At 35.3% G+C, this 18171-nt stretch overlaps 2 protein-coding genes across 4 annotated transcripts in view; one reads left to right on the forward strand and one right to left on the reverse strand.

Annotated features, from left to right (window-relative positions):
* IMMP1L (inner mitochondrial membrane peptidase subunit 1) overlaps positions 1 to 16325 on the forward strand; it is a 79810-nt gene extending 63485 nt beyond the window's left edge. For all 3 annotated transcript variants that reach the window (XM_059406589.1, XM_059406579.1, XM_059406598.1), the window contains 2 exons: positions 15019 to 15129; positions 15955 to 16325. In XM_059406589.1, the coding sequence (XP_059262572.1) occupies positions 15019 to 15129; positions 15955 to 16023 (180 nt within the window). In that variant the 3' untranslated portion in view covers positions 16024 to 16325. The remainder of the gene's footprint in view (positions 1 to 15018; positions 15130 to 15954) is intronic.
* DNAJC24 (DnaJ heat shock protein family (Hsp40) member C24) overlaps positions 15607 to 18171 on the reverse strand; it is a 54136-nt gene continuing 51571 nt past the window's right edge. Inside the window, exon 5 of the mRNA XM_059406606.1 lies at positions 15607 to 17561. Within this exon, the coding sequence (XP_059262589.1) occupies positions 17431 to 17561 (131 nt within the window). The 3' untranslated portion in view covers positions 15607 to 17430. The remainder of the gene's footprint in view (positions 17562 to 18171) is intronic.

Here is an 18171-nt window from a genome sequence, read left to right on the forward strand (position 1 = left end):
TCATTTACTTTAGCTAAAAGTCACAACCATATGGTGTTCTATTACCACTTGTATTATAAACACAAAAAGTACTCATGTGTAGGGAAAGGAGTCATCAGATTGAAAGGGCTTGTTTATTATAAGCTGCTGATACACTAAATCCTTATGTCATTTAAATAGAAGAACTACCTAATAATGTCACTCATTACAACTAGGATATCTAAACAAGGGACTTGCTTTTTGCAGACTATAGTGATAAAAACCTGTGCTACACATTCATTTCTCAGCAACGGGTCCCAGGATAATCAATCATGGCATACTGCTAATGCCTTGATTGCAGCTGATGTGGAGGAAATATGTTTACTCTCTTGCTAAAGTGAGGTTCACTGCGGAGATGACGTGACTTTTTCATCCTATAGCTAACACAATTCTGAAGATAAATTTGACTTATTGTTTACAATTCTGAGGTTTTTTCTTCTGATATTAACATTAAATAATCACCTTTGAGGTCTCCACAACTTAAACATTTTCTGATGTGTTCTCTGAACATTTTCAGAACAATTTATCTTATTTTAACAGTAACATGTAGTTTATAAAATTTTATTTTGTAGAAATGTATTTTATCTTAATATGTTTGTGTGTATATACATATATATTCATATATGTGCACAAAGATTAACATTTCTGCTAAAAGATTAACAAGTCTTCCTGAAATGGTTTTGTTCACCTAAATATATTTTAACCACTCAAAGTTGGAAAATCAGTGTCATTGCTGTGAGTTGAGGAGGGCAGTTTTGAGTTCAGTAAAATGAAAATATTTATGTATGTTTATCTGAAAGTTTTATGAGACCTCTCTACTTTAAGGTTGCCTAAAAGGAATTGGGAGAAATTAAGAAAACTGAAATTATAATGCTGCTGTTTAGTAGAAGGATCTGAAGCAGACTCCATCACTGATGGTAGTAAAAAGAATATATTCCAAGTGTCATGTGGCTTCCCAATCTGATAGAGTGATCTACTGGAAAGCTGCTGTTGACTAGGTGGAGTATGTTCAAATGCTTTAAAATAAGCAACTAAATGAAGTTCTTGTGTTACCGCTTGGCATAATTCTTTGGGTTTCAGTGACTCACTTAATGTTAGTCCATAAAAGCATTCTCATTCTACTAAACTATGATCTAGTTAAAATATGACTAGAAAGGAAGAATAACATGTAAAAGTAGGCATGCATGGAGTGCCTGGGTGTCATGCTCAGCAAGTAATCTGCTTGGCATTCTCTCTCTCCCTATGCCCCACCCCTCATGCACACTCGTGCTCTCTTTCTCTCAAATAAGTAAATGTTCAATAAACAAAAATAAGTGTGCATGTTATAAAACAGTTGAAGATTATAAATTAGCAAGAAACTGTTGGCATTACAAGCCACTGTACTGCTAACCTACAAAAATGAGTGCATTAGAATTGTCATAACTATTTTAAGACAGTATAGGAATTGGGGTGCCTGGGTGGCTTAGTTGGTTAAGCATTGGACTCTTGATTTTGACTCAGGTCATGTTCTCAGGGTTGTGGGATTGAGCCCCATGCCAGGCTCCACACTGGGCATAGAGCCTACTTCAGCTTCTCACTCTCCCTCTCCCCATCTCTAGTCCTCTCTCTCTTTAAAACAAAACAAAACAAAACAAAAAAAGAAGAAGAAGAAGAAGAAGAAGAAACAAATGTAAGAATCATTTAGTTTGTTACAGCTACTGCCTGTGTCCCCACTAAAGACACATGAGGGCCCAACAGATTTGTCTCCTTAAAACCTGTAGGGTGAGCAGTTTAAAATTTTAAGATGCAACTTAATATTCTGATCTATTTCCTGTACATTGTATGTATGAATCTCCAAATCAGGAAGGATTAGAGAAACTTTCTGTCATCCAAAGACACTTGAAATTTGACCTGACTTCCCTATATAGAGAAAGTCAAAGTAGGTGTAGGGACATAGACCAATATGGACTTGTGACCCTAAGTGCAACCGTTGTACCTGACCCCAAACCAATCCCAGCATTTAAGCATCTTTAAGGAGGCTGTGCTCAGGAGCAGCTAGAACCACTGGACGTAGGGGGCAGGGAGTTGGGGTGGAAGAGAAGACTTGAGTACCCCTTAGCAAGCTGGGGGGGGGGGGGGGGGGCAAAATTGGCCAGACATTAACGTCACAACTTTCCTTTTATTTTATTTATTTATTTTCCTTTATTTATTCATACACTTATTAATTCCACAAGTACTTCCTGAGCACTTATTTGAGGGCCAGAAGCATGTTAGAGGAGGTAGTGCTGCAAAAGCAGACCTTTTGCAGACCTTTCTGCAAAAGCGGAATATTCTATATCTGCACTGTCCAGTACCGTAGCTAGTAGGCATATGTGATGGCTGAACACAGGACACATGTGTCTGATAACGTGTCTGAGGAACTGAATTTGAATTTTATATAATTTGTAAAACTAAATAGCCACAAATGTACTACTAGATACCATAATGGACAGTTCAGGTTTAGAAGTCTATAGCCAAGTTGGAGGAGCAGACAAGAAATTATAATATGATATAATAGAATTATAGACAGGGTGCTGTAATAAGACATAAGATGAAATTTATCCAAACGGTGGTCAATAGGGTTTTTCCAGATTGGGAAGGTAAAACTTGAGTTGAAATTCTGAAGGATAAGTAGGACCTGATCGAAGCAAGCCGTATATTCATAAAGTCTAAAAGGGAGAGTATAGCATTGTGCTTTGGGCAACTGCTAAAAGTAAGTTCTTATGTCTGGAACATATAGTGGGGAGGGGTGGGTAGTGAAGAGAGATAAAAATAAAAAGGTAAACAGGGCCCAGTTCCTTGTATGTCTTAAGCAGGGAAATAACATTATCAGACTTAGCTTTTTAAAAATAGCCCTTAAAATTTATTTTAAAAACTTTTAAAAATAATAAATATGTGTGTGTGTGTGTGTGTGTGTGTGTGTTTCTTGTGGTTAAAATACCCCCAATATTATTAAATTATTGTAAAGGAATAAAAATAAAAGATTACTCTGATATTAGTAATAGATTAATAGAGGAAGGTTTGGAGTAGGAGGGACTCCTACGAGGAGAGAAGTTTTGGAGGCTGAGAGACCCATTAATAGGCCATAGGACATAATTAAGATAATAACATTAACCATTGAAAGCAGTACAAATTTTGGAGAAAGATTAAGATATTTCTAGATATTTCTAGACAGGATTGGATGCTGGAAGAAATTGAATTGAAGGGCTTAAAATTGAGCCGGGTTTCTGGCTTTAGCAATAGGAGTAGATGATACATGAGGAGATTCTGGGAGAAATGTTAATTTGGGAAATGGAGAGAAGATATAGCTTATCTAATAAGCCTAACAAAGACTGTATTTTATTTTTTTAAGATTTATTTATTTATTTGTCAGAGAGAGAAAGAGGGAGAGTGAGCAGGAACAAGGGAGCAGCAGGCAGAGGGAGAAGCAGATTCCGCACGAGCAAGGAGCCCAATGTAGGTCTTGATTCCAGGACCCTGGGATCATGACCTCAGCCGAAGGCAGACTCTTAACCAACTGAGCCACCCAGTTGTCCTGGTATTTTAAATTAATACAGTGGCAATTAAATTATTAAAAGAAGTGGAGGAAAAAGACAATACTTTTCCAGAATGACATTTGGATGCTGTACTATGCCCTCCTTGATGTCCATAATGTGTTTTCATAATCTTAGTTAAAACAATGTTTTGGTGCTTTCAGCCCTCAGAGATCAGTCTTATTTTTTAGAGGTCTTCAGCTGTTCTCTTTGTACCTTACATCATTACAGAAAAATGTCATCAGTCATCCACTTATCTAAATTGGAATTTTATATTTTCAGGGTATAGTGCATTAGAGTTGTGGCTTTGATAAATAAAACACAAGTAAAAGAAGTATCTGTCAAAAACATGGAGCAAGGGCCACGTGGGTGGCTCAGTGGGTTAAGCCTCTGCCTTCAGCCCAGGTCATGATCTCAGTGTCTTTGGATCGAGCGGGCATTGGGCTCTCTGCTCAGCAGGGAACCAGCTCCTCCTTCTCTCTCTTCCTGCCTTTCTGCCTACTTGTGATCTCTCTCTCTGTCAAATAAATAAATAAAATCTTTTAAAAAATGGAACTTCATGTTTTTTCTTTTTTTAATGGTTTATTGGTATCAAATACAACAGAGCTACATATTTCATTGTAATTATTTCTTCTTTGGAGTAGAGAGACTCTTTTCTACCCCAGATCTTCTATTTTTAATACCATTTCACGTGTTTAATCAGCTTTTTTAGCCAATCTCTATATGAAGCAGTTATGTATAGGAGCTGTAGGAAATTGAAAAGAGGTACATTCATGCATCTATGAAAATAATTCCATTTAGGGATGAGTTTTGACTTAGGAAGTATTATTTGAAGTCCCATGAATCAAAATTTTCATGGAAACATCTGCTAGTCTCTGAAATAACCTGTGTTTCATTAAGTTAAGCTCATCGTTTGGAATACAACAACCAAAGTGTGGGTTGCCTGGGTAGCTCAGTCTGCTGGGTGTCTGCCTTTGGCTTGCATCATGATCTCAGGGTCCTGGGATAGATACCCATGTCAGGCTCCCTGCACTATGGGGAGTCTGCTTCTCCCTTTGTCCCTCTTCCATTTGTGCACTCATTCTCAAATAAATAAAATTAAAAAACAAAAAACAAAAAACCAGAGTGTACATTAGGCTGTATTAAAGTGAAGCTAGAGAGATAGTCTTGAAATGAAAATATAAAATGCTGCTTTTAAGTACTAAACCAAAAACAGATAGGTAAATTATTTTACAAATAGAACAAAAAAAGAAGTCAGAGAAAATAATCCATTGTCCTGGGGAAAAACTACTGTAGGATTGGTACATTAATATTAGATGGCTATGATGGAAAAGCATATTCATTGGCTTCAGTCCCAACACATTCCCTCTCCGTATACCTTCTGACGAGTGAGTAGACGGTTCTGAAGAAGTGAATGCTTCATAAGGAAGAGCCTAAGCATTTGATATTTAATAAACATTGCTTAAGATGCCTGTTAAAAGAATAAAAATGGTAGTCTTTGCTACATAATTAATATGGCATCTATTCACAGTTAATGTACATTTTTAATAACACTGAATTCAAGTCTTGGCTAGTACCAGAAATATATAATTGAATACAATGTAAAAAAAACCTACTGAAACCAAAGTAAAATTGCAAAGCACAGTTCACTTTGCGGAGAACTGGGTAGACAGGATAGGAAACCAGGAACAAAGAACTCCCAGCAGACACCATTCATACCATTAGTTGGGACAACTGCTAATCACAATAGCTAATATTTAGTGAATGCTTACTGGGTGCCAGGAGCCTTATGTGTTACTTCATTTGGTTTTCAGAATAATTTTGTAAGGGATTTATTAAACCCAGTTATATAGATGAGGTTTAAATAATCTGTCCAAGGCTCTTAATTAGTAAGTGGCAGAGCTACATTTTGAACTCTGGACTCTTCTTACTCTTTGGACGGTATCTTTACCATGCTTACAGAGCCCATCAAAAATTCCTCTTCAGGCTGGATGGAGGTATTGAGTACTTGCAGGAAAGATGAAGGAGCTTAGCTTGCAATAGCTATGAGAATGACCAAGTCTTAGATTAAGCTCTAAACCTGTTCAGCAGGGAGATACTTGATAATGAAAGAACCTGTTAGTAAAAAGCATTCCCTATCGTTACTCCAACCCTAGTGCTGGAGTTGTAGCCTATTGGAACTTTTGTGAAATTTCTCTTTGGTGATAACTGGCTAATGAACCCAAGGTAGCACCACTTTTAGATAGGGGATGACAGTAACAGTCCCTATGAATTATGCAGATAGGAGAATAATAAGACTACACAGAAATAGCAGGTATTGAAATAATCAGTGCTAACTGTTCCAGCTTGGTCCTTATAAATGTTACTCTCTTTGTCATGCATCTAGCATTTGGGGGTAATACCATTAGGACTCCAGATATTCTACTCAGATAGACAAATGTGGGCAAGAAATTGTGCCAAGGACAATGTCAAACAGAATGTTAGTGAAACTATTCCTTGGGTTTTGCTTTGAAAGGTACTCATAACTGAAACTTGAGACTCCCATTTTTTTAAACTAAAGACTACTAATGTTTTCTCCTCCTTGTGTTATCAAGAGCTCTTCTACTTGATTGCTTCTAGGAGAATTCACTGTTTCACTTTTTGACGTATGTCTTCGTAGCTTTTATTGGTGTTACAGCAACTCCAACAATTACTGACTTTTACATGAATCATATTAATACTGAGTTTTATGAAGTTCTTTTAGAACTATATAATAAATTATTTCATTTTCCAGTTATCCTCTCCAGTAGTTGGTGTGCACAGCATCTTACCATGGCTGCATTTTGGTTGTGTAAGTCATGATTAAACAATATGCATTAAACAATAGCATAATGGTATAGTAATTTGACTTGATCCTGCTTACCTGGAAGATAGTAACATAGTAACATAAATATCAATTTTATGGGCATTGTTAGAGTAAAACAACATATAAAGTGGGGACTTTTTTCCAGGGTAGGAAAATTATGCATTTTTGTATTTCACCTTTATCATTTCATGAGACCCAAAACAAAAACCTTAAAATACGTGTGGAAAATGAAATACTCTTGGGATTAAATATTGTTACTGATAGATCAACCCCCATGTGCTTTTGCCAGAAAATCCCAAAGCTTTCTCTTAATTGCTTTCATAAAATTGGTGTCCCTCTCCTTTTCCTTATAATTCAGAAAAAGGAAAAATAATCATGTCAAAAAAGGATCGCAAAACTTTGCCCCTCTTCTTGGCTTTCTTTTTCTTTGTTTCTTTAATAACTACTGTTTCTTTTTCATTCACACTTGTTTTAGAAACATTAAAGAGGCATGAGTAGTAGCAGGGCCAGTGCACACCCTACCTTTGTTGGTTGTAAATTATAAAATATCTGGCAAACAAAGGGTTAATTTAAAAACTTTCACCTGTTATTAGGATTTTCTGTTTTTTGAAATTTTTGCAAGGTCAGACACACAAACATCTTATTCTTCAGTTGGAACTTTTTCTTAATTTAGGTATTTTTGTCTAAATGAATGAGTTTGATTGCAGTTTAGTAAATGCGTTATCTGATATTGTGGACTCTTGCATCAGATTTCACTGGAATCAAGAAAAGTAACACCTGTGGGTTGGTTCACAAAGCCTCTTTTGTTAAATGGACACCCGCAGGCCATGAGGCAATTACATTTGTTGCTTGTACTATAAAAGAGGCACTTAACTAGACCTCAGTAAGTATACTTAAGAACTAGAGGCTTGATTCTTTTGTCCAGCCCTGAGATTAGGTTTTATCATACATCAGGAAGTAAACCTCTGACGTAGAAAGGAAAAACAAGAATGATTTAAAGGTTCTTTTAATGCTTTAAAATTTAGCCCTTAAAGTAAGTTCTATCTGAGATCCTGGGAAAACTCAGAGCCAAAGTAAAAATTTCTTTGTGATATTCATATATTCTTACTCAGTTGACAGATTCATTCAAGTTGGCATGGCAAATTCACAAAGGTATGAAAAGGAAAAGTAATTAGCCATTTAAAGTTTTGGTTATGAGAAGTAACAAAGGCATGAAATTAGGGATTTCCATTTTTGGTAATTTGCAAACATTTATTACAAACGAGTTTTTATTGGAGTTCTTTCTACATTTTAAGCTGCCATTTAATCTATTAATGTTATTGCTATAGAATTTTTTCCTCTTATCTGGTTTGGATTTTCTATTCGGTGATAATCAGTAGGTTAATCCCACAGACAATAACTGCATTTTGAATAAGAAAGGGAATTTTTTTTAAGATTTTATTTATTTGACAGAGGGAGATACAGCAAGAGAGGGAACACAAGCAGGAGTGTGATAGAGGAAGAAGCAGACTTCCCGCTGAGCAGGGAGCCCCATGCAGGGCTTGATCCCAGCCTGATCCCAGGAATACTGGGATCCTGATCTGAGCTGAAGGCAGACGTTTAAAGACTGAGCCACCCAGGTGCCCCAAGAAAGGAAATTTGTTTTTTTTGTCTCAGTCTCAGGTCAGGTTTTCAGTTTCGGACTCCTCCCAAAAGTGTTGTACTTTGTTTATTTAAAGAAGTGAGTTCTTAGCTAGTCAAATATTTTGGTTATCCAGAGATCTGGTGACAATACTGCTAATTGCAGTCATTTACTTGTACTATATGTAGAAGCAAACCTATCTAGATTGGAAATTAGGTCTTTGTCTTTCCACTCTACGAAAGGTTAAAAAAAATGAACAAAACTCTTCATAACCTGTATTGTGATGGACTGTGTTCTTTATTAAAAATAAAAAGTACAAGTATCACTTAAAAGGATAGGCACATTAAGATAACATGTGTATGTGTATATGTGTGTATGTATGTACACACCGACGGTCCCTAATTTAGGATGGTTTGACTTAACATATTTTTTAGTTTAGTGTGCTATAAAAGCAATATATATTCAGTACAAACTGTACTTCAGAATTTGAATTTTTATCTTTTCCTGGGCTGATAATGCAGTATGATACTCTCGTGTTGCTGGGAAGCAGCAAGTGAGCTACAGCTACCATTCACCCATGCAGTCAAGAGGATAAAGTGACCATTTATAACCAACCATCCTGTACCCATACTGCCATTCTGTTTTTCACTCTTTCAGTATTCAGTAAAATATTTGAGATATTCTACACTTTATTATAAAAGAGGCTTGTGTTAGATGATTTTGCTCAAGTGTAGGCTAATGTCAGTGTTGTAAGCACATTTAATACAGGCTACGCTAAGCTATGATGCCCAGTAAGTTAGGTGTATATTATATGCATTTTTGACTTAAAATACAGTTGACCCTTGAGCAACAGGGGTTTGAATGGTATGAGCCCATGTACACGTGGATTTTTTACATTATAGTATTGTGAATATATTTTCTCATCCTTATGGCTTTTCTGAACATTTTTTCTCTAGCTTATTTTAAGAATATGTATATAATACATATAAATAACATATAAAAATGTGTTAATCGACTATGTCCTTAGTAAGGCTTCCAGTCAACAGATTATTAAGTTTGGGGGGAGGCAGAAGTTATATGAGAATTTTTGACTTGGCGTGGGGTGGGGAGGCATTGGCACACCAACTCCCATGTTCAGGGGTCAACTGTATTTTCCACTTAATGATGGCTTAATCGGGACAGAACTCCATTGCAAGTTGAGGAGGTTTATATACGTTTTAAAATTATCTAAGTAGTATATACTGACCATAAAAATACAAATTTTGATATATGTAAGTTTTGTGGATTTCTTTTAAACATTTATATATATTGCCCTGCAACTTACTTTTTTCACTGATGGTATTCACGTAAGTCAACTAGTTTTTCTTTGTTTTTGTTTTTGAGCAACTGCCTACTATTATATAAATGAACCATATTTTATTTGACCTGTACCTACTGGGGAATATTTATAGTTTTGTTAATTTTGAGATACAAGCAATACCATAGTGAACTTCCTTATTTATACATACTCGCATGCTGTGTTTGGCAGATCTTTTCTAAAGATTTTGATAAGGAAAGAGTAGAACAAAAACATGTAGGGGATGCAATGGAAAGGGATAGAACGTGGAGAGAGATGCTAAAGGCACACTTTACTTACATCAAAAACTTTCAGTTTTTACTAAAAGGATTCTCTTCATATTGTTATGAGGTATGCTAAGAAAAATAATAAAGACATTAAAAATGAGATAATTTGAACATTTGTTTCTAGTAATGATGAAATAACTGATGCTGAACTTGTCATCCTGCCATAAAGAACTAGAAAATTGGACAAAAATGTAAAATAGCTGTTCTCAGAGAATGCACAGCTGGAAGTATGGGACAGATCCCTGAAAGAGAAGAGACAAGGCAAGCCCTATACTTGCGCCAACTCAGGTGTTTCAGAAGGTACTGAGGTAAAATTCAAGTCAAAGAGTAGTGATTTTGCTGAGCTGAAGAGACAGACTGGGATAGAGAGACGTTTAAGTGGTTGGAACTTATTGATCAAACTACCTGGGAAAACAAATCTACCTAACGATCACCATGAATCTCCTTAGGTGTTCTCTTGGCTTTTGAGCTGAATTCTAAATTGTGCCTGTTAACAGTGAAACCTGGAGACTGAGCAAAGACTGAATGGGGAGCTGAGCAATTCCCAGAGCTCACACAGGGCTGAGAGCCACTGGAGTTCTGACCAGCCAGAGTGAACAGATCTCACTGAATATCCAGGACATTCAGTAGAGATCCCTGAATATCAAGCCTTACTTAGTAGTAGGCTAAAGTAGCCCTAAGAGTACAGTGTGAGATAGACCCAACCTGACAAGCTTAAAAACAAGGTTTGAAAGGACTAAGCTGGGCCATAGCTAACTTACCTGCCTCCTCCAAAATAAGCTCACCTCAACATTTAGCACACTGTAAAGGAAACAAATTCCACTCAACAAATCAATGTCCAGCTCAGTCACAAACTACAAGATATGTGAAAAGGTAAGAAAGTGTACCCATAACCAGAAGAAAAATCAGTTAAATAGATCCAGAAATAATAGAAGTAATGGAATTAACAGACACAGCTTTAAAACACCAATTCTAAATATTTTCAAGGATCTGAAGGATGAAAATAATGAGAAAAGAAATGGTAAATATCAAAAAGAACCAAATGAATATATAGAACTTAGAAAACATTGTATAGCTTTACAGTACATTAGAAATGGCAAAAGAAAAGATCCCAGGCTAGGAGGAAGTATTTGTAATATCTGTCACAGACTTATACTCAAGGTAAATAAAGGATTCTGAAGGGGGGCGCCTGGGTGGCTCAGTTGGTTAAGTGTCTGCCTTTGGCAGGTCCCAGGTCATGGTCCCAGGATCCTTGGATTGAGCCCCATGTTGGGACTCTCTGCTCAGAAGCTCTTTTTCTCCCTCTGTCTGCCTCCCCTTGCTTGTGCACACTCTTTCTCTGTGTCAAGTAAATAAGTAAATATCTTAAAAAAAAAAAAATTCTTAAAATGAGTAAGAAAACAACCCATTTTAAAAATAAGCAACGTATTTTAATAGACCCTTCACATAGGCATAAGAAAAAATTTTCATCAGAGAATTGCAAATGAAAACCACAATGTGATACCAGCAATTCACTAGAATACTCAAACATTGCTGCTTAGTATAAGATGATTCAATTATTTTGGAAAAGATTAAGGATAGGCATACACTTATGGCCTAGAAATTCTACCCCTTAGTATTTACTGAAAAGAAATGGACTTACATATTAATGTTTAGAGTGCTTTATTTTTAACAGCTCCAAACTGCAAAGAAAAATATCCATCAACAGATTATGGACAGACATTGTGATTTATAATAGAATACTACTTAGAAGTAAAAAGGGATGAATGACTGATACATACAACTGGATTAATCATTAAAAAATGAACAAAGCCAGAAACAAAATAAATATAGTACTATCTTACTTATATGAAGCTTAGGAACAGGTAAAACTAGTTTCCAGTAACAGATCTCACTAGTTGCATGGTACCAGGTATATGCATGGCAGGTTGACTGGCACAGGAGGGAACCTTCTGGCATGATGAAAATGCTCTCCATCTTGATTATAATCAGCAGTTACATAGGTGTGCACATTTTCCAAAACTAGTGTCAAACTTGAAATGAGTGCTTTTTACTGTATATAAAGTATACCTCTAAAAAACTGATTTTTAAAGTGTAACTTTAAAACACTTTACTCTCTTACCCTATACCAAAAATAAGTGGAATTATTTACTGGACACTGAGTAATTGACAGGTAGGTCAGCAAAGGTGACTGCTTTGATTTTTAAAAATCCAACTTAGAGGTTTTCCTGTTTATAGAGAAGTTCTTATTAAAGGTTCCATCAACGATGAGGTTGTTTCCTTGCTTTGTGTACTATCAAGCACTGAAGTCTGAGAGGTAGAGGATATTCCTTTACTGTAAATGGATACATGGGTATTAGAATGTATAGGCTTGGGTGCCTGGGTGGCTCAGTGGGTTAAGCCGCTGCCTTCGGCTCAGGTCATGATCTCGGGGTCCTGGGATCGAGTCCCGCATCGGGCTCTCTGCTCAGCAGGGAGCCTGCTTCCTCCTCTCTCTCTCTCTGCCTGCCTCTGTGCCTACTCTCTCTGTCAAATAAATAAATAAAATCTTAAAAAAAAAAAAAATAGAATGTATAGGCTTAACATAAATGGGAGTTAGCATGTCCCATATTTGAACCTACTTCTATTAACTATCAGTAATAGTACTTCACAGCTTGTTTTAAGGATAAATTGCGTTCTTAATTTATCCTTAAATTAAAACAAAGTAGAGGGGCACCTGGGTGGCTCAGTAGGTTAGCCTCTGCCTTCAGCTCAGGTCATGATCTCGGGGTGCTGGGATCGAGCCCCACATCAGGCTCCCTGTTCAGTGGAGAGCCTGCTTCCCCCTCTCTCTCTGCCTGTCTCTCTGCCTACTTGTGATCTCTGTCTGTCAAATAAATAAATAAAATCTTTCAAAAATAAATAAATAAACTAGAAAGCCATGTATATACACTGGCTTGCTCTACTATTCCCTTCTTTATATTCCACCTGTTGGAATCAAGGATTAGGTCAAGATAGCCTGAGTCACTCTTCCAAAGGCTTCTGGTAATATGTTCTGGATTTCTCTGAGCAGATTCCTTTCTGTACTTGTTAATTTTATTATACCAAAAATAACACTTCATCACTTTATTTAACTAATTTGGAAGAAAGTTGGGTCATACAAAAGTGATTGTGCTTTATAAGAATTCCTACTTACATTATAGATAAAAAAAACCACCAAATATTTGGCTTAGGTGTTGTAAAGAATTAAGATCATGGTATGATTACTGTCTGTTGGCTTATTTGGTCACAAAATAATAGATTTAAAAGCCAAGCAGGCTAATGTTATAATCTAGGACCCCAGGCAAGACAGACTTTGTATGGTAAATGCTCTAAGCCATCAAGAGTATTTGGTATGGGCAGGCAAGGTTGGGGAAAGCTTCATGAAGTGGAATATATATTGGATCTTGGTTTAGTGCCTGTTTTTTAGAACTCAGAAACAAACACACATTAAGGAGAAACTATGGAAATTTAAACATAAAAGTTGCCTGTATTATAGCTTCTCCCATAGTGGCACTTGAGACTATGTTAATGATACACGGTTTTTCCAAATATACTATTTTTGGGGTGGTTTTTTTTTTTTTCATCTATGATCTGAGATGGATTCATTTTTCTACCTGAACAATATTAAGGTTCATTGCACATAAATCCACTTAAACAGATACGAATTAGTCTTGCTCTTAGCCCTATAACTGGTTCCACTAATAGTGGGGGGAAAAATAAGTGATCTTACAGCATCTGATACTCTTTCAGGAAATTTTTCTCTACAAATAGATTTAACATTTAAGTGTATGTAGTTAAAATAATTGATTTGTTTTGAACAAATATTCCTACATAAGACATTCCAAAATTATATAATCTCTGATACAAAGTGAAATTCATCTTTTACATGCTTGTATACATTTATTTTTCCAAAAGGTAATAGAGGAGGTGGGGGGGGAAGACATGAATAAGGCAGCTCACACAAGGTTCACACAAGGTTTTTAGGGCAGTGAAAATATTCTATGATACTACAGTGGTGGACACCTGTCATACATTTGTCCAAGCCCATTGAATGTTCAACATCAAGAGTGAACCCTAAATTAACTCTGGACTTTGGGTGATTATGGTACTGATGTGGGTTCACCAAGTATAACAAATATACAGCACTGTGGTAGGGGATGCCAATAGTGGGGAAGGTCATGAATGTTTGGGGGCAGGAGATGGGAGGGAAATTGTGCTGTTAGCCTAAAACTACTCTAAAAAATAAAGTCTTTAAAAAGCAGTAATTTGGAAAATAAAAAATAAATAAATAAATAAATAAATAGCAGTAATTTGTAACATTTTGAAAATTTGCAGTCATTTCTTATTTAACCCAGTAGGAGTATTTTTCTTCATGTAAAGTTCCCAAGTCATAAAAAGCTAGTCAAAAGAAAAGTGAAAATAAATTCCTTCCCAGTAAGATCATCTTGGTCTGGTCAGTAATTCAAGTTTTCTTGGGTAAAAGAAACTATAAAATAACTTGTATTGTAAAGTGCTACTTTAAGGATTATTGCTGCAGAGTAATTTTTTAATGGGCAAATATTTCATTTCACAGAGCTCATTTTTTTTAAGTTAACATGTTATGTTCTAAATATTTTTATGGTTTACATTGAGTAAAATTGTAAATGTTATTTACCAGTTAGTATGTAGGACAATATAGGAGATAGGGTCTTTGATTTAGTAGAAGGTCACCATCATTAATTTTACAACTGATGATTTTATAATAAGTCCTTCTAGTTCCTGATGGTCATTATTGAAGTATAATGCATTGAAGATATGGCCTGTACAAAGGCAGAACAGGGATCTTAATTAGAATTCTGACAAGCCCACTCCAATAAAATGATGAGATTATCTGTAATTGATGTCACAATCAATTACCATTTAGTTCATCATGAGCACTCTAATAGGTCTGGCCTTGGTACTGGCCCCAGGATGTTGCTGAGTGAGTGGCTGCCCTGCTTATGCTGTTTTAGAGACAGGAGGGCACATTTTCAGTCAGCATCCTAATGACCTCTTTTGAAGTCTATTAAATTAATGACCCTGTCACACTGTTTTGATCTCTTATAACCTCAGTTTGGGGTTTGTGTAACAAATTAATGTTTGGGAACCATGTGGCAAAAAAGATAGGTCTTTTAAAATGACAAAACCTTAACATTACTGGTATTTAATAAAAGATATTTTATTGTGCAAGAAATAAAAGCAAAAATACAAATCATAGGGTGTGTGTTTTATAAACAAGAACTTTAAGACATTTCTCCCTATTACGATATTTAGTTTTTTGTTTGTTTTTTTAAATGGACTGTTTTCTTCTCTAAATCTAGGTGCCAACAGGTCATGTTTGGTTAGAAGGTGATAATCTACAGAATTCTACAGATTCCAGATATTATGGACCTATTCCATATGGACTAATAAGAGGACGAATCTTTTTTAAGGTATTATTTTCTGGTTAAAATGTAGGTTTTCTTCTCTAAGCTGGAAGAAATATATTTTCTTTCAAAATGAGCTTTGAAATATTCAGGCTGTCAATGGACTTAACTGTTACAGCAGCTACATTTTATGAACATGCTGGCCTTCGTAGCTATTAACATTACCTTTTTCCCTACTGAGACAGGTAATTAAGAGTAATTGTTTGAATAATAAAGTTCAAATAACCTTAGCTATAAGAAGCCTTTAATTTATATCTCCAGAATGTAATTCTTTCCCATACAACTTGTACAACTATATTCTATCTTGGACATAAGTATGCATTTGCAGAAGAGCAGTGTAGTCAAACTACACTGCTAAGTGGGGATATTCCAGTTATGTACATGGTTATAATAAATGTAGGACTCTTAGGAAAGATGATTATTTTCACTGGCTCCTCTTTTTTAACACAGCAGTAAGAAGAAAAACACATGAATGCTATTGGATAATCTGCAGGATTCTTTACTTACGCAGAGGTTATACTTAAATCCTTGGGTTTATAGTTAACTTTGAGGGTAGTTAAAAAAAACCCACAGACACACATAATACATTCATATACCACATAACATATAAATTCTTGTATAACATATCAATGTTCCAAAGTTTAGAGTTTAAATACATATACACATACAAATTTACTTTGTAAAGTCTCATTTTGTATAGAAAATTTGTTCTTGACTAAAAATAAGGAGAAAGTGTTTAATTACATTGCATAGAGAAAAGGGATGAATAAAAGGAATGATGATGATGTAACACTTTCATTAACTGTTTTCAATCACATTTCAATTTTACAGATTTGGCCTCTGAGTGATTTTGGATTTCTCCGTGACAGCCCTAATGGCCACAGATTTTCTGACGATTAGCAAGCATTTATTCTTTTGATTATTCTCTCCAAGTGAATTTATTATTGCCCCTGAATCCATGTACTTAACTAATAAACTATTTGCTACTTAGTTTTAGTCATTTGTAATTGTTATATGGAAGAATAAACAATACATATTGTAAGTGCTATTAGTTCCAAATATATGGATAGAAATGTAATCCAAGAAAAGAAATCTAACGTTTATGATAGATATAAAAATATTTTTAGGGGAAAAAACCTGGATGACCACCTCACTTCTGAATTTTTGGTTTAATAGTTATAATAAAAGTAATCTTTTCTTGACTGTGCCTCATACTTTTGCTACATTTACACATCAGAGTAATAACTAGTCTTTCAAGTCCAAACCAGTAATACCATGAATTCAACCAATAAAAACCTGCTAAGTCACATACTTGGTTCACTCTTTTGAAATTACAGTTCCAGTGATCCCATAAAGGATACCTCAATCTTTTAAAATGATTCCTGACTTATACTGTATATAGAGTATCAAATACAGAGAAAAATAAAATCCATTATAATCAATAATAACATTATAAAAGTCCATTTGTTCATACCAGCAATGCAATGATTCCTTATTCTTAAATACAGGAATTAATACTTAGTACTTTGAAATAAAAAAGGAAGTAATGTGACAGTTTCAGATTATTATTTTTTAGAGCTACCATTCCTAAGTTACATTTAAAGTTGAAGATGGCATTGTTTAAACTTTATTCCCTTTAATGTAGCCACATGAAGAATCTAGAAATAGAGTTGCCAGGACTGGAGTCAAGTCTTTACTCCAAAAGCTCTCTTTTCTAAAGTTGTCATTTCACCTTCTTTATCAACTTTGAAATAACTTCATGAATATCCATATCCAGCCCTCATTATGGGAGTACTAGGCTCACATGTTATTTACAAAGATTACAGTTTAATCTTAATGACTTGAGACTTTCAGATACTTGTACTGTAGGCCTGTAACTTTAGCAGCTAGAAATGTCATGTTTACTTCAGAAACCCAGTAACTATAAAGGAACATTATAATACTGTGACCCATTATAAGAAGAGACATACTTAAAGAAAAGGAAAATTCTTATTTTACACCAAGGAGAAAATGGACCAAATAACAAAGTTCTCAGATAGGAATTCACAAAATAGAACTTAATAATTCAAGTCTTTTTGGGGGGGGGGGGGAATCTATAAATAGAAAGTATAAATACATATAAATAATTAAATGAATTTTCTGTTAATCTGGGATAGCCCTTGCTTGACAGTCTTATACTTTCTCTGCAAATAAAAGCTGACCAAAAAAAAGAATCCTACTTCTTTTTATCAGCTTTATACATTTACTTGAATGGGCTCTCTTCAACATGTCTGAATACAGAGTTAAAGGATCATTTAGTGAACAATTTCAGCCATAATGAAGGAGTTCTATAATTAAAGAACATGTATCACAAGAAATCAGGGTAACTTCTTCTGCTTCATCCTTGGAAACCCTGTATTTTCCACCACATCGGCAACTCAGAGAAAAAGAGTTATCATCTGTAAAGAAACAAAACAAAACAAAATACTTCAAACACTTGCAAGTGACTATTTTAACAGCTTTTTAAAAATGCAGTTTATCACAGAAATTCCAAAATGAAAGAAGTGCCTTAAGTATAAAACATATTTAAATGAGAACTTGAAACGAATTCTTGTATGGGGCAGTGTTTCTAAAAATTACCTACTAAAAAATCTTGATATGTATAAGAGAGCTGTAGAGGATTAAAGCTATGAATCAACAGCCCAAAGATCTTGAGGGGAGAGCAGAAGCTCAGAAGCGACCCAGGACATTTATCTGAAGTCTTCTGTTTTCTTAAGATCCACATAAATTTTACATTCTTCTCAACAATATATTTGTCAAAAATACTACTGTGAAGGAAAGAGAAATAGCCCTACATGCTTATGCCTGGAGTATATTCTTTTAGAGAAAACTCTGTTTGTTTGTTTTAAGATTTTATTTATTTATCTGAGAGTGAGAGAACTTGAGTGGGGGGAGGGGGAGATGCAGACGCCCCCTGCTGAGCAGGGAGCCTGATGCAGGGCTTGATCCTCATTACTGGAGCTGTTGCTTGTGGATGCTTAACCAGCTGAGCCATCCAGGCATCCTGCT

Source organism: Mustela nigripes, chromosome 1, assembly GCF_022355385.1.
Source record: "Mustela nigripes isolate SB6536 chromosome 1, MUSNIG.SB6536, whole genome shotgun sequence".
Lineage (NCBI taxonomy): Eukaryota > Metazoa > Chordata > Mammalia > Carnivora > Mustelidae > Mustela > Mustela nigripes.